The following is a 14,237-nucleotide window of genomic DNA, read 5'->3' on the forward strand; positions in this document are numbered from 1 at the left end:
CCTTAGTCCATTCTTGATGCCCCATGATATACTGTTATATCCTTTATTTGCAAGAATTCCTTAATAGACATTTCAAGATTAAAATTTGGTATATGTGATTATGATTTAAACGTTTAACACATAGTATTGCAGTTGTAAAGTTAATTAAGCCCTTTTACAATGTTCTTTGATTCTATAGCTTACATTTATTTTAAGTACAATGCCATAACGAATGGTTTCGTATTGATAAAAACAATACCAGTATAAAGCCTTTGTCTGATCTGATTATGTCCAATCAAATTGAAACGCATAGTGTAACCACACTTTAATAATTAGAATAATTCAAAATATTTGTGAAGTGACAGAACATTTCGCAATTTGCATTTAATCGAATTTTGTTTTAAATGCCGCTTATTTTAGCACGTAACAGTAGGATATTTCGATGATTATTCTTACGTGCTGATATTTGAAGAGTAGAAGATGAACTGTTAACTCCATCTTCGTTTTCAGCAATACAAAAGTAATTTGCTTCATCTGATGACGATAAACCACTAATTAGGAGTGTTGCAGATCCACTATTTTGATTTAATCCTAAAGTATTCACTGTGTATTTAAAAGGATCTGTAGAAAGTATCTGTGATACTCCAGCAATGTTTTTCGTCCAGGAAACACTAGTAAGTGGATGTACTGATGATGTAATTGCGCATGTCAATGTCACGGAACCTCCGATGATAGTGTTAGCTACTGATGTTGGTAGTATGGATACGTTTGGAACATCTAAATATTAAAGGAAAATAATACTTTAAAAATATTTCTAGATTAACCAATAACAGCAAAAATCAAGCCCAATTGTTTTAAATCCAAAAATGTATAAAAAATAAAACCTTGACAAGAATTATGACCTTAAGAAACATACAAAGGAATAGTAGGTTGTTGAAAGATACCAAGGTTAATCTTCCTAAGTTTTGTGTTTGAATGTCATTATTCCATTTACTTATTAAGATCAAAATTCAAAATTATCAACAAAAATTTTTCAATCCTAAATATTGAAATCGTGAACGCAATTCAAAACCTTTTGTGATTGACTGACTGTGGCAGCTGGTGCATGATTACAACTGAAATTTCTGCTTTGTGTGTTCTTATTCAAATTTTTCATTGAAATTTAAATTTAAACAGGTAAGCAAAGTTAAAATTTTATAGATTTTTAAGATTTTACCATTATCTATAACGTTTTCATTTTATTATAAAAAAAATCTATAATATATGACATTATTATGTTTCAATATAAAAATTAGAAGTCGAAGTATGATTACGAATGAGACAACTCTCCATAAGAGACCAGATGACACAAAGTTAACAAAAGGTCACCATAAGGCCTTCAACTATGAGTTAAACCCATACCGCATATTCAGCTATAAAAGGTTTTGAAATGACAAAATAAAAACAAATTGACGGACAAATAAACAGCATGAACTATGTACAAAAATAAAATAATGAAAAACAAATGTGATATACGGTAACAGACTACAACCTCTGAATTGCAAGCACCTGACTTGGGACAGGCACATACATAATGTGGCATGGTTAAACTAATTTGAACTCGGTCCAATCTTCTCTGTAACTTTGGACAATACCAGTACAACATAAGAAAAACTGTAAACCTCGGTTGTTAGAGTGCTTAACTCATCAGATCCAAAGAAACCAAAAACACATCTAACAAAAATACAGAGTACACGTAGCAGGGTCCTTATACATCCACACAATAAAATGACACTAAATATAGATCTGAGAGTACTCGCAGTTACTGACAGTTAATAACAACTATTAAACCATTCATGCATTTAAGAACAAAAGAAATCAACATGTTCAAATCATTCAATTAATAAAACTGGATTAATATTAATTACTTATCTTTTTAAAAGCCTGCGAATGTGTTCAACTTTATTATAATATTCTTTAATCTGTCATTTTATGCTTTTTATTCAAATAATCAGTAGAATTTTGTATTGTTAGAAATTGTTCTTTTTGTGTTCTTTTTACTATTTTTTTTTACTGATATACCCCTAAATATTTATTGCATTTTTGATTCCCCAAACAAGAACATACTAGAAAAGAAACGACATATAACAAAAGGGACATTCAAACTCATAAGACGAAAAGAAATTATCAACGCAATTGCAAAACAAATAGAAGAAAAAGACAAAAAGACAAATTACAGTATACAAAGCACAACATGAAAATATAAAGGCTGGCCATCACTATCTCCAAAAAAGCCTGGGGTGAACTGACGTGCTCCAGAAAGGTACACAGATCCTGCTTCACATGCAACACTCGTACTAAAATAAATTGTTAAGTTATATCAAGGGACAAGGAATTCAAAATTGCGGAACGATAATTGGCTCTTATGTAACCATAAGACATCACCAAATTGATCACCATTGGTTAAATGACGCTTATGTAAGTACAAACCGACCAAAAAAACTCAATTTGTATTTCGAAGTAAGGGAGATGGACCAAAGACGATCTCTCCACACGAGACATTACATTAATCTTTAAATTCAAAACACACTGGATATCGGTTTTGAAGACATCGCACAGTTTAACAGATGTGTTTTATTATGGACATATTTCTCTGAGTGATGAAGTCCCGGGAAGTCCATATGTTTATACTTTAGTTAACTTTTCTGACTTTTTCTGATTTATACTGGGAATAAACGTGAATACATTATAATAATTGATCCTCTTAATTTAAGTAAATCTTAGACTATATATATTTCGTATAAGAAATTGTGAAAAGTAAAATCAACAAAAAGACCAAACTCCGATGAAATTTCATATCAGAAAATTCATTAACAAATGGCAAAATCAAAAGCTTAACACATTTAATGAATTGAAAACAACTGTCATATTCCTGACTTGGTACAAGCATCCCCTTATGTAAAAAATAGTGGTATTAATCTTATTTTTATTAAGGAATGACTGTAATATATTTTCTCAAAACTCAATTTGTATTTCGAAGTAAGGGAGAGGAACCAAAGACGATCTCTCCACACGAGACATTACATTAATCTTTAAATTTAGCACACTGGATACCGGTTTTGCAGACATCGCACAGTAGGTTAACAGATGTGTTTTATTATGGACATATTTCTCTGATTCATGAAGTCCCGGGAAGTCCGTATTTGTTTTGGGCATAGCATATTATTAGTTACACAGTGTTCAATTGTCCTAATGCGAAAATTAATCGGGTCAATAAAATTCATATCGGGTGAGGCGAAGCCAAACCCGATATGAATTTTATTGACCCGATAAATTCCGTATTAGGACAATTGAACACTGTGTAACGAATTTATCTTGATTTTGTTATAATACATATTATTATATTCCAATTCAATATTAGGACGATATCAACCAAATATATTTTAGATATTTAATCTAAAACTGTGAAAAATTAAAAATATTAGGACTATAAAGCAACTCAATTTTTAATTACTTTTTTATTAGGTCAATGATATAAGGGAGATAATTCCAGTTGACGTAATAAATAAGGGAGATAATTCTAATTGACTGAAATTTATTAGGACAAAATCAGTCAATCAAATTGCGAGAAATTACTCCAAATCAGGATAATAGCTTTTACCAAAATCAATATATATATATTATATGAAATCTAAAAACAAATCATAACTGTATTGCAATACACATATTAGTTTCAGCTAACAACTAGTAAAAAATCAATCGGAATGCAATTGCGATCCATTTCCTTGTATGATTTTTCGAACCTATTTTTGTTGAATACTTGAAAAAAAAATTTGTAGATATAGGAAGATGTGGTGTGAGTGCCAATGAGACAACTCTCCATACAAATAACAATTTAAAAAGTAAACCATTATAGGTTAAAGTACGGCCTTCAACACGGAGCCTTGGCTCACACCGAACAACAAGCTATAAAGGGCCCCAAAATTACAAGGTGTAAAACCATTCAAACGGGAAAACCAACGGTCTAATCTATATAAACAAAACGTAGTATGTTTTATAATTTGGATAAACATATATAAATATATAATGTATTAACGTTCATGTTATGTCAATATGCAGTTTTGAGTTTAAAAGATTTAAACAAATCAACGGGAAACATATGGAAACTTTTGTTAAAATTGTCCAGTAAAGACAATAAAAATGCAATGTTCAGGTACCGTAGTTCCAGTACATCATGATTGGGCAATGTTTTTAAAATTTCGAAAAAAAGGGCTGAGATCCGTTTCACGTTACCACATATTTTCTTTTGTAATGTTTCAAGACTAATTGAATCATACAAAAAATAATTATAAACGAACGAAAGACAATGTAGTTTTTTGTAAATCAAAAGTAACCTATAGTTGTTAATTTCTGTGTCGTTTGGGTCTCTTGTTTCTTTTTTATTGTTACATATATTTTACTTACGTTCCCTTACATGAAGATTTATATCTGAGCTTGTAGTTTGACCGTCCTGATTCGCACCATAACAATTGTATATTCCACTGTCAGATGTCTGTATATTATTAATTGTTAGTGTCGGCACTCCGTTATTCAGATTTATGCCATTATTTGTTATTGTATATTTTGTGTCTGCAGTTAGTGGCACTGATCCTTTAGTCCACGAAATAGCAGTAATTGCATGTGCTGGTGATGATATTGTACATTGAAATGTCGCTGAGTCTCCAATGTTAGCGTTGTATGTTGTTTGTACCGATATTGATGGAAAATCTAAAATAGATAATATAAAAACAACATGTCCATTTGGGTATAGTATCGTCAGATCTACCAAAATGTTAATATATTATACGTATATGTAAACCTAAGATCTATGGACGGCCTCAAATCAGTGTCCGTTATTTAAATCTGTGCCCAATCGTGACGTCAATCGCTAAACTGTGTTCGTTAAAAAAGATACGACCTCAAATCTGTCTCCTTTAAAAAAAATCTATTTCCAGTGTGTTTGCCATGCGTAAATGTATGCACGTCTAATAAGTACGGCCTTATATGATTTTTGTTTTATTGAGTCATTTCCCATAATTTAATGATAAGTTGGGATGTGTTCTCAATGTGTGTGCTTACAAGTTTTACATGCTACATTGAAAACCCATTGGTGGCCTTCGGCTGTTGTCTGCTCTATGGTCGGGTTGTTTCCTTTCTCAATTTTATAGTGTATAATTATTTTATGTCTTACAATACATCATTTCGATCAAGGACATATATGTTATACCAAAATAGCCATAGATATAAGTTCATAAAGGACATTGATTAGAGACAATACAGAACATATATTAAAGACATTAAAGGACATATCTTTGGAATATCTATGATGCAATGTTAAAAAAGACATAGATTTGCGTAAAGAACATAGATTTCAGGCCGGAAGTATATTTGAGGCTTACATATTATTCAACCTAAACACTTCACGAGGTTAACAAATTATTACTGTCATGCAATACACATATACGCTACATCTAACAAGTCAGTTAAAAATCAATCGAAATACAATTGCAATCCTCTTACGTGTAATATTCTTTTCTGGGTTATTCACAAATTATTTTGATTTTTGTCGGTTGAATAAAATATGATGTATCATGTCTTACCTGTTGAATTAATATATGAAAATACATTATATATCAACGTTCATCTCATGTCAATATTTAGATTTATGCGTAAAATGTACATACGATTACATGGAAGCCAATTTGATTCTTTTGTTCAATGTTTTGTAGAGACAAACCAAATACACGGTTCAGGTACCATAGCTCCGACGCATCACGGGAATCTTGAACTTTTTAAAAGGGTTGAAATCTCTATCAAATAACACCATATTTTCTTTTTAAATGTGTCATGACTAATTGAATCAAACAAAAACTAATTATAAAATAACAAAAGGCAATTTTGTTTTATAAATCAAAAGTGTCCTTGTTACATATAATTTACTTACGTTCCTTTACATGAAGAGTTATATCTAGACTTTTAGTCTGACCGTCCTGATTCTCACCATAACAATTGTATATTCCACTGTCGGATGTCTGTATATTATTTATTGTTATTGTCGGCACTCCGTTATTCTGACTTAAGCCATTATTTGATATTGTATATTTGGTGCCTGCAGATAGTGTTACTGATCCTTTAGTCCAAGAAATATCAGTAATTACATGTTGTGGCGATGATATTGTACATTGAAATGATGTTGAGACTCCGATGTTAGCGTTGTATGTTGTTGTTTGTAGCGATATGGATGGAAGATCTAATAATATCAAGATATAAACAAGATATCTGTTTTTAACTTTTATTAAAATCACATATGCATGTATATATATGAAATCTAAACACAGCAAGACATAAACAAATCATAACAGTGATGCAAAAGGAAAATCGAGCTCCGTCGAAAATTCATAATGGACAGTCCTTAATAGAATGGCAAAATCAAAATGTAAAACACATCAAACGAATGGATAACAACTATCATCTCCCTGACTTGGTACGGGCCTTCTTGTATATACAAAATGGTGGATTTAACCTGGTTTTATAGGTCTCTAAAACTCTCACTTGTATGACAGTCGCAAAAAAAGTCCATTATATTGCCAAAAATGTGTGCACAAAACAGACATAATAAGTAAAAATGTCAAAATAGGGATATACCAGTTAACATTGTATTATAATCTTATTCACTACAAAAACAAACAATAATGTAACAAAGAAACAACCCAAAACGCATATAAGCAATATACATGAAAGCTACAGCTACCAAACTCAGTAAAAAATCAATCGAAATGCCAATGCGACCCTTTGCCGTGTAATATTATTTTTGGGGCCTATAAACCACATTTTCTGATACTTAAACAAAATCTTATACGTTTTTTCAAGTTGGATAAAAAGTCATTATTTGTTACTGTGCCTTTCATGTAGGTTGTGTCACTGAACCTTTTGTTGAAAAAAATCAGTAATATCATGCGCAGGCGATGATATATTACATTGACATGTTTCTCAGCCGTCGATGTAAGCGTTGTATGTACGGTTGCATTATCCAAATTCTAATATGACGACCTATATCGGCTACCAGTATAATCATAGTATATCTACTTTTAGTGCAAGCGCATAAATAAACAACTTGGCTGCTCCGTGTTACACATAACTTATTTATAATACCAGGTATTCTCAATTTGCGACACCAAAACCAATAGTTTACATAGGTCAAGATTCATATATATTACAGCTACTTCTATTCTAAAGAAAATTTAACAAATCAGTCCATTACATTTCATTTTGCGGTTTGAAATTTCATAGTAAGAAAATTTGGCGAAATGATATTATCGTCTTTGAATGGCATCTAAACCAAATGACATCATTTGTATGTTTTCGGCATCAAATGTAAACATTGGTCGTTTTTAAGTTTTCATAGAGCTCAGAATGTAATTAAATTACATTGAGAGAACATATAAGGTGAAAAATGTGAGTTTTATTTTAATTTATTATTGAATAATATATAATTACTAATATTATCATACAGGGATAACACGAAACAGTATCTTGTATATAGGGCTTTCTAGTTACAAAATTACAAAATTCTCCTATTAGAATCGAAATAATTCATGGCAGCCGTAGATTTGTTTTCATTTAACCATGGATTGGGAATTTATATTCGTATTTCAGCTATCACTATCGTTCGGGATGAAATAATGGAATATAAATGCCCAACCAATGATTGAATAAAAAAAAATCTAAGGCTGCCATGAATTATTTTTTTAACAATCCGTTCAAAATTATAAGACGTAATTATCAAAAATAAAAGATATCATATATGTAACCAAAATAATAATTGATTGAATGTTGGTAACATAACGTCCAGTGGCAATGTTAAGGACGAGAATACAATAATAATAAATACAATAGGTGGTAAAACAGGACACTGAACAGTTTTGGTAAATTTGATAGAAACAGAAATTTTGCATGACAGCAGCCCTATGGACCTCTCAAAAGGGGTTACAACGGTTCTTAACGTGCACTCTTTCTATATGAAATATCGGTTTTAACGTCCCCATTCTGACCGGACGTGCCTGCGTATTTGTTCATCCCGCGTAGCCAAACTGACACTTCACTTTGTCAAGGGCTTGAACTTGATTCGGAAGAAGATCTGTAGTGACCTTATTTTTATTTCCCTGTCACCCTTGAGGCAATATTATACAAATCTTAACTTTCAAGCAAAACACGTAAAACAAATTAGTTGAAAATTATCCTAATTGTAATTGCGATCTCCAAATAGTGTAAAATTCTCTTTAAAACGTGCAGTTTCATGCAAAACAATTTATTTACGATTAAGCGAAAATATATGACGACTTCTGTTTAAATTTTTCTGACAAGGAAAATGCACTATCTTTCTACTACATTGTCTTACAATTTACCATAGCTCGACTTTTATGTGAAAAACGTATCAAAATAAAAAGTGTTTGTAGTTCAGATTAATTTAATAACTTAAGGACATTATCGATATCTCATTACGAAAGACAAAATTAATGAGCATACTACATTTTTCGAAAAAATATATAAAATTTGCATAATACAAACTACTTACGAAGTGCATGTATATTAAGAGTAATAGCTTCACTATTTCCCCAACCGTCCTGGTTTTCTACATGACAGAAGTAATCTGCAATGTCTGAAGTCTGTACGTTATTGATTGTTAAAGTTGTCTCTCCACGTTCCTCGTCTATAGCATTTTCAAAAATAACGTATTTGCTTCCATCATATATTTGTACATTTTCTTTCTTCCATTGAATGACTTCTACTTCGTGATGTGAAGAGTCAATTATGCATTTTAGTGTTACAGCCCTCCCGGTGATGATGTCATATGTATTTTTCTCACGAGTTACTATTGGATAATCTATATTGAAAATATCGGTAAAACAATAAGTAATGTTTTAACAAACAAAATTTCTTTACTTTCAATGTTCGAACAAATGTCTCAAAACAGTATTCATTTCATTTGAGGAATATTGTCTCATGAACATTTACCTCACTTTTGATTTGTGTGAGTGATTTAACACATACATTTTTCCCATTATAACCTATATTTCTCATACGGATGCAATAAATGCAGTTTTGAATCTGTCCTCATAATCCAGAAAAAAACAAAAAAAAACACCAAAAACAAATAATCCTGCCATCTCCCCCTCCCAAGTTACTAAATGGTCGTCCGCTGAATTAATATTTTTTTTAATATTATACTGTGAGTTTAGTCACTGGTGAAAGCTTTCGATTTGAATTTAAAATAGTGATTTTCTTAAGACCATTTTATTTCAAAAGAAGTATAAGAACTTAACATTGGTCAAAATATTGTTTTACAAAATGATAATTGCATGTCCGGCGTAACATTTCAGATTGAATAAAATGCATTTTCCTATGTTTAATTTAATGTAATATCTTGATATTAAAATTATTTTATGAAATCAAAAAATATGCAGCATTAGTTTACCGATGATCAAAACTCATCTATCAATTAAAAACAGAAATAAAAATTAAACTGTCAATTGTTCTTGAACAATTGAGAGGTCTTTCCTTTTGTAATGTAAAATACATGTTCAATTAGACGTAGAATGTATTGAAAAGCTTTAAAACACACTGAAAAACCTTTAAATAAGGTTAAAAACACCAAATTCGCTATATGGGACATGACCTTGACCTTTGACCTTTTGACCTTTGTCAAGGTCATTAGTCCCCAATGTCATTGCCGAAGACCCCATGGGTCTAGGACCTTTGGTTATATAGTAAAAGATGATTTTGTCTTTCCAGAAACCTAAAACAGGTGTTATGCCCCTTAAAAAAAGGTCAAATCTCTTCGGTCAAAATGTAACAAAGTTGTGCCGTAATGACCCAAACATTTTCCACTATTTAAAACTTCTGTAAGTATAATGGTTTTTGAGTTGTTCTGATAACAAGGTGTTAGGTCAAAGGTCAAGGTCAACATACACATTTGACCTTGAGGTATTTTTGAAAGTCTCATGAATTGTTGATGAATGGTGAAGATCCTAGGTCTCTACGATTTACGGTTTCTGAGTTTTGGTGGTCCACCGACACCGGTTAATTTTCAAAGGGGCATAACCCTACCAATGAGTCGTTGAATCTTTTCGAATCAAATGTAACGAAGAACCGGGGTCTGGTCCTGAACAAATTTCACCCTTCGTTTTTTTTCTATCTATTACGGTTACGGTGTTGGAACGATAACAAGGTTTTTTGGTTTCGGAGGGATTACTCCGAACCGACAAAATATTTCGACTAACAGGGTGAGTTCCGGATAGGTATTCATGACACCGATACAAAGTGAGAACATGAAAGCGACACGTCTTACGGTTTAGGCTGCTAACTTCGTCAAAGTTTGGCGGAAAAAGAATAATAATAAACAGAAGAAATACAGTAAGGTCTTTCCTTATAGAAAAAGGAAAGACCTTAATAACAATCTCTTTCCGAGGGATTCACATAAAAACAAAAAGGTACAAAACTGGGTACATCGACGAAGTAAGCGTCTCTTTTAAAACTATTTACCGCCATGCGAATCTACATTCAGCAAATAAATTTTTATTCAAATATTTTGGAATCCAATATCACGATTTCTTTTCGAATGACGTTAATAGTAAAAATGTCGTTTTCACAAAAATATTTTTTTAACATGTAAAGGGATGTACATCATTTAACACAATAATGAGACGGTGCTACTTATATATATATACAGTTCAAATTCAATAAAAGATAATATATTAATAACGTATTAAAAAAAAACAAAAAACACAAGTTACATTACATTTAACAATATTAGTAACATACTTCTTTTTTGTAATTTTTCTCTATTTTGATGGATCATAACAAATTAATAAATGTAGTTAACTTGAAACATATGTTTTTAGTAATACAATTTAAATTTAATGTAATTATAAAATAGCACTTTACATATTTTGATATGTCAGAAGGATTTTTCTGGACTCAAAAGGTACATACATTTCACAGAAACACACATTTCACTTTACCAAACCATATATTTTGGCCAGTTAGTTTTTAGTTTAATGTCATAGTATTGTATGTTTAGCTCACAAGAAATGACTACCAGTTTTTATGTATTTTGTGTAATTCAGAAAATTAAACGAACGACCTAACACTTTAAAGAACAACTAGAATACAATAACCCAAGTGGTTATTTAAAATCAAACTAACGACCTAACACTATAAAGAACAACTAGAATACAACAACCTAATAGGTTATTTTATTTGGAACGAAGCATTGTTCCAGAAGATGAAGTTATATTTCTTATACCGAGATAGCTAATCAGGAAAGAGACCATCCTTATATTATTATTCATTAGCGTAGATATAAAAAGTTGCACACTACTCCCCACTCCTCCCCCAGAAGACTTTGCAAACATAACTGTCAATTATGATTCAGACAACATCACAGCACAGGAAAAAAGATAACTACCATCAGAGAGTAAACAGCGGATTACAAGGGAATCGCAATACATCTTTAAAAACAGAATGGAAACTGACAAGAATATGTTATATATCACAAAGAGGCAAAGAACTATACGAGAAGACAACGACCATTATTCAGAAATTCTTTTACGTTTTCTATAAATTCATTTTTTTTAAAATATACGCCTAGCTGAAAATAGAAAAGACATAACTCGACAACACAAGTCAACATATGTAAAGTGCTATTTTCAGATGACACGAAATATGTCCGCCAAACGTTTATAAAATACACATGATGTATAATCTTATGAAGTAAAAAAAAGTCACATCCCGCATAAAACACCTTAATAAGTCTGTTTTAAGGTTTTGTAAGCTTTTGAGGTGAATACTGACATTTTTGTGCTTTGTAAAAACTATTACCATAAAAGATTGGATGTGAAATACCTGAACGTATAAAATGTCTGCATGTTGAGTTATATTTACGAATTATTTCCTTATACCGATGATAAAATTTAGTAAATGTTTTGACTAGTTTGTGATATCGAAACGCCTAGTGTAATGATTTTTCAGTAATACATAAATTTCTCTCGCTAAAAACTTGTACGTTATTACAAACACGAGCGAATAGTACAAGTTGAGATATATAAACACCATAAGATGGTGACAAGGGAACGTCACCATCTAAAAATGGATAATTAACGATAGGAAATGAAAAATCATCTCTTTTATCATAAATTTTAGTATTAAGCTTCCCATTAATGATATAGATCAGAAAGGGCAGTGGTCATTGTTAGTATTAGCTTTATTTAAAGTAAGTTCAACAGGATAAATTTCTTTAGTATACATACTGAAGTCGTCATTATTGAGAGCCAATATATCATTCAAATATCTCAAAGTATTGTTAAATTTTTGTATCAAATGTTGTTTCGATGGGTCTTTGCTAATTCTAGTCATGAATTGTAACTCGTAACAATACAAAAACAGGTACGCAATAAGTGGTGCACAGTTAGTCTCCATTGGAATTCCAATAACTTGACGATATACGGAATCTCCAAAAACGAACACAAATGTTATCAAGTAAAAATTCAAGCGCAGATATAGTATCCCAACTTTATAAATTTTATATGAATTCAATAACAATATAAATGTTTCAAAAAAATGAATTTCCTGTATGATTATAGAATGAAATAACATAAAAAATAGGAATTTGTCTTGTTACTAGATATATACAGACATGTATTTTGGATTAAAAACAAATCATGCTTATAGATATTTTTATGTCTCTTATAGTTTTAATCAGGAAAAAAATATTATGATCCAATCGCAGCCAACCGTCCACAATTGTTAAAGGTTGTCTGTAGACCAGATGATTGTTTTGTGTAATTTGGTTGATGTGTCTCATTACTGCTCACGCCTACCAGTAGTTATTTATAACATCATTTGATATGAAAATATTGTATCTAGATTTTACTCAGCACTTCAAACCTATAATATTTTGCATTTATATTTAAGAATTGAATGCTTCTTTTTGTAACTTCATTGGGGTGTAAAAGCGTTGACCGAAGTACATTTTGTATGTTTTTTTAGCAATGATCATGAAAACACGAATTTTATTATTGTTTTATTTAATTAACCTGTGCACTTTATTGTGGGACCACGTGTTATCATGAATGAAAAGTTTTATGGAGCAATGCAATTGCTTACGAAATAACACGTGATGTGCAGTTAGCCAATCAGAAAAAAAGTATCATAATGAAACATACATCTATGGTAAATATTCAAAGATAAGTTCTTTTACTTGAATAGGCAAGCAGCGATTTGATGTGTATTTTTTCAAGCATTATATACTTACGACCACCAGACTCTGAAATGAAAAAAAGAAAAGTGTATAATTATTTAATATCAGTGTCTCAGTGCTCTTTGACTTCGTAGCGTGAAAGTCAATAGTTATTGGTTAAAAAATAATTAATAAGATCGTCTTAATTAGAAATCAATAGCATCTTTGGTTCATCCATATTGATATGACTTTGAAAATAAAACTGGATTGATCTAATAATTCCAGAATGCTTTCATAATTCAACAGACACTCATACTAATTTAACATTTACCAGTTTTAAAAGCATATCAGTTACAACATTGGTCATTTTTATCATTTGTAAATGTTTAATGCATTTTATGATTTAATGTTTATCTAGTGTTATATCTCGTCTGTCTATTTTTAATATCTACCAGCTTTTGATATGACTATTAATTTCACTTCTGTTCTTATACTATGAACAAAACATATTTTCGTACCCCTTGACTATATACCTTACAACAAAATTAATTTATTTACCTGTGTACATGATTTTATATGGCGGCATTTTGTTCCAGGTTATGGTTGGCTTTCTTATTCTGTTTACCATCTCATCCCTTATTTTATTGATATAGTATTTACATTGTGACATAGATCAAATTATTTCGATCAGTGTATGTTCACTTGCTTTTGTTAATATGTCTTTTGATTGAGTTAAAACATTTCAATTGATATTTCATAATGTGTCTTTCTATGTTGTGTTGTATCACTATTGTTTCAGGTGAAGGTGAAGGTTGGTACCTATCAAAACGTTTAAACCTGTTGCATTTGTTTGCACCTGTCAAAAGTCAGATTTCTAATGTTCAATGGTTGTCATTTGTTGATGTGTTTGATAAGTCTTTCTCGTTTCCCGCTTTTTATTATTTTTCGATGAGACCGTTAATTTTCCTGTTTTGGAACACTTTATAGCTTGCTGTTCGATGTG

General features: G+C 30.9%; 1 protein-coding gene across 1 annotated transcript in view; it reads right to left on the reverse strand.

The window, feature by feature from the left end:
- Positions 1–14,237, reverse strand: part of LOC139510617 (peroxidasin homolog) — a 37,707-nt gene that overhangs the window by 3,698 nt on the left and 19,772 nt on the right. Inside the window, exons 3-7 of the mRNA XM_071297167.1 lie at positions 13,310–13,321; positions 8,573–8,881; positions 5,942–6,247; positions 4,423–4,725; positions 436–756 (exon numbers count right to left, since the gene is read on the reverse strand). Coding sequence (XP_071153268.1) covers positions 436–756; positions 4,423–4,725; positions 5,942–6,247; positions 8,573–8,881; positions 13,310–13,321 — 1,251 coding nt within the window. The remainder of the gene's footprint in view (positions 1–435; positions 757–4,422; positions 4,726–5,941; positions 6,248–8,572; positions 8,882–13,309; positions 13,322–14,237) is intronic.

This window comes from Mytilus edulis, chromosome 2 (assembly GCF_963676685.1).
Source record: "Mytilus edulis chromosome 2, xbMytEdul2.2, whole genome shotgun sequence".
In the NCBI taxonomy this organism is placed as follows: Eukaryota; Metazoa; Mollusca; class Bivalvia; order Mytilida; family Mytilidae; genus Mytilus; species Mytilus edulis.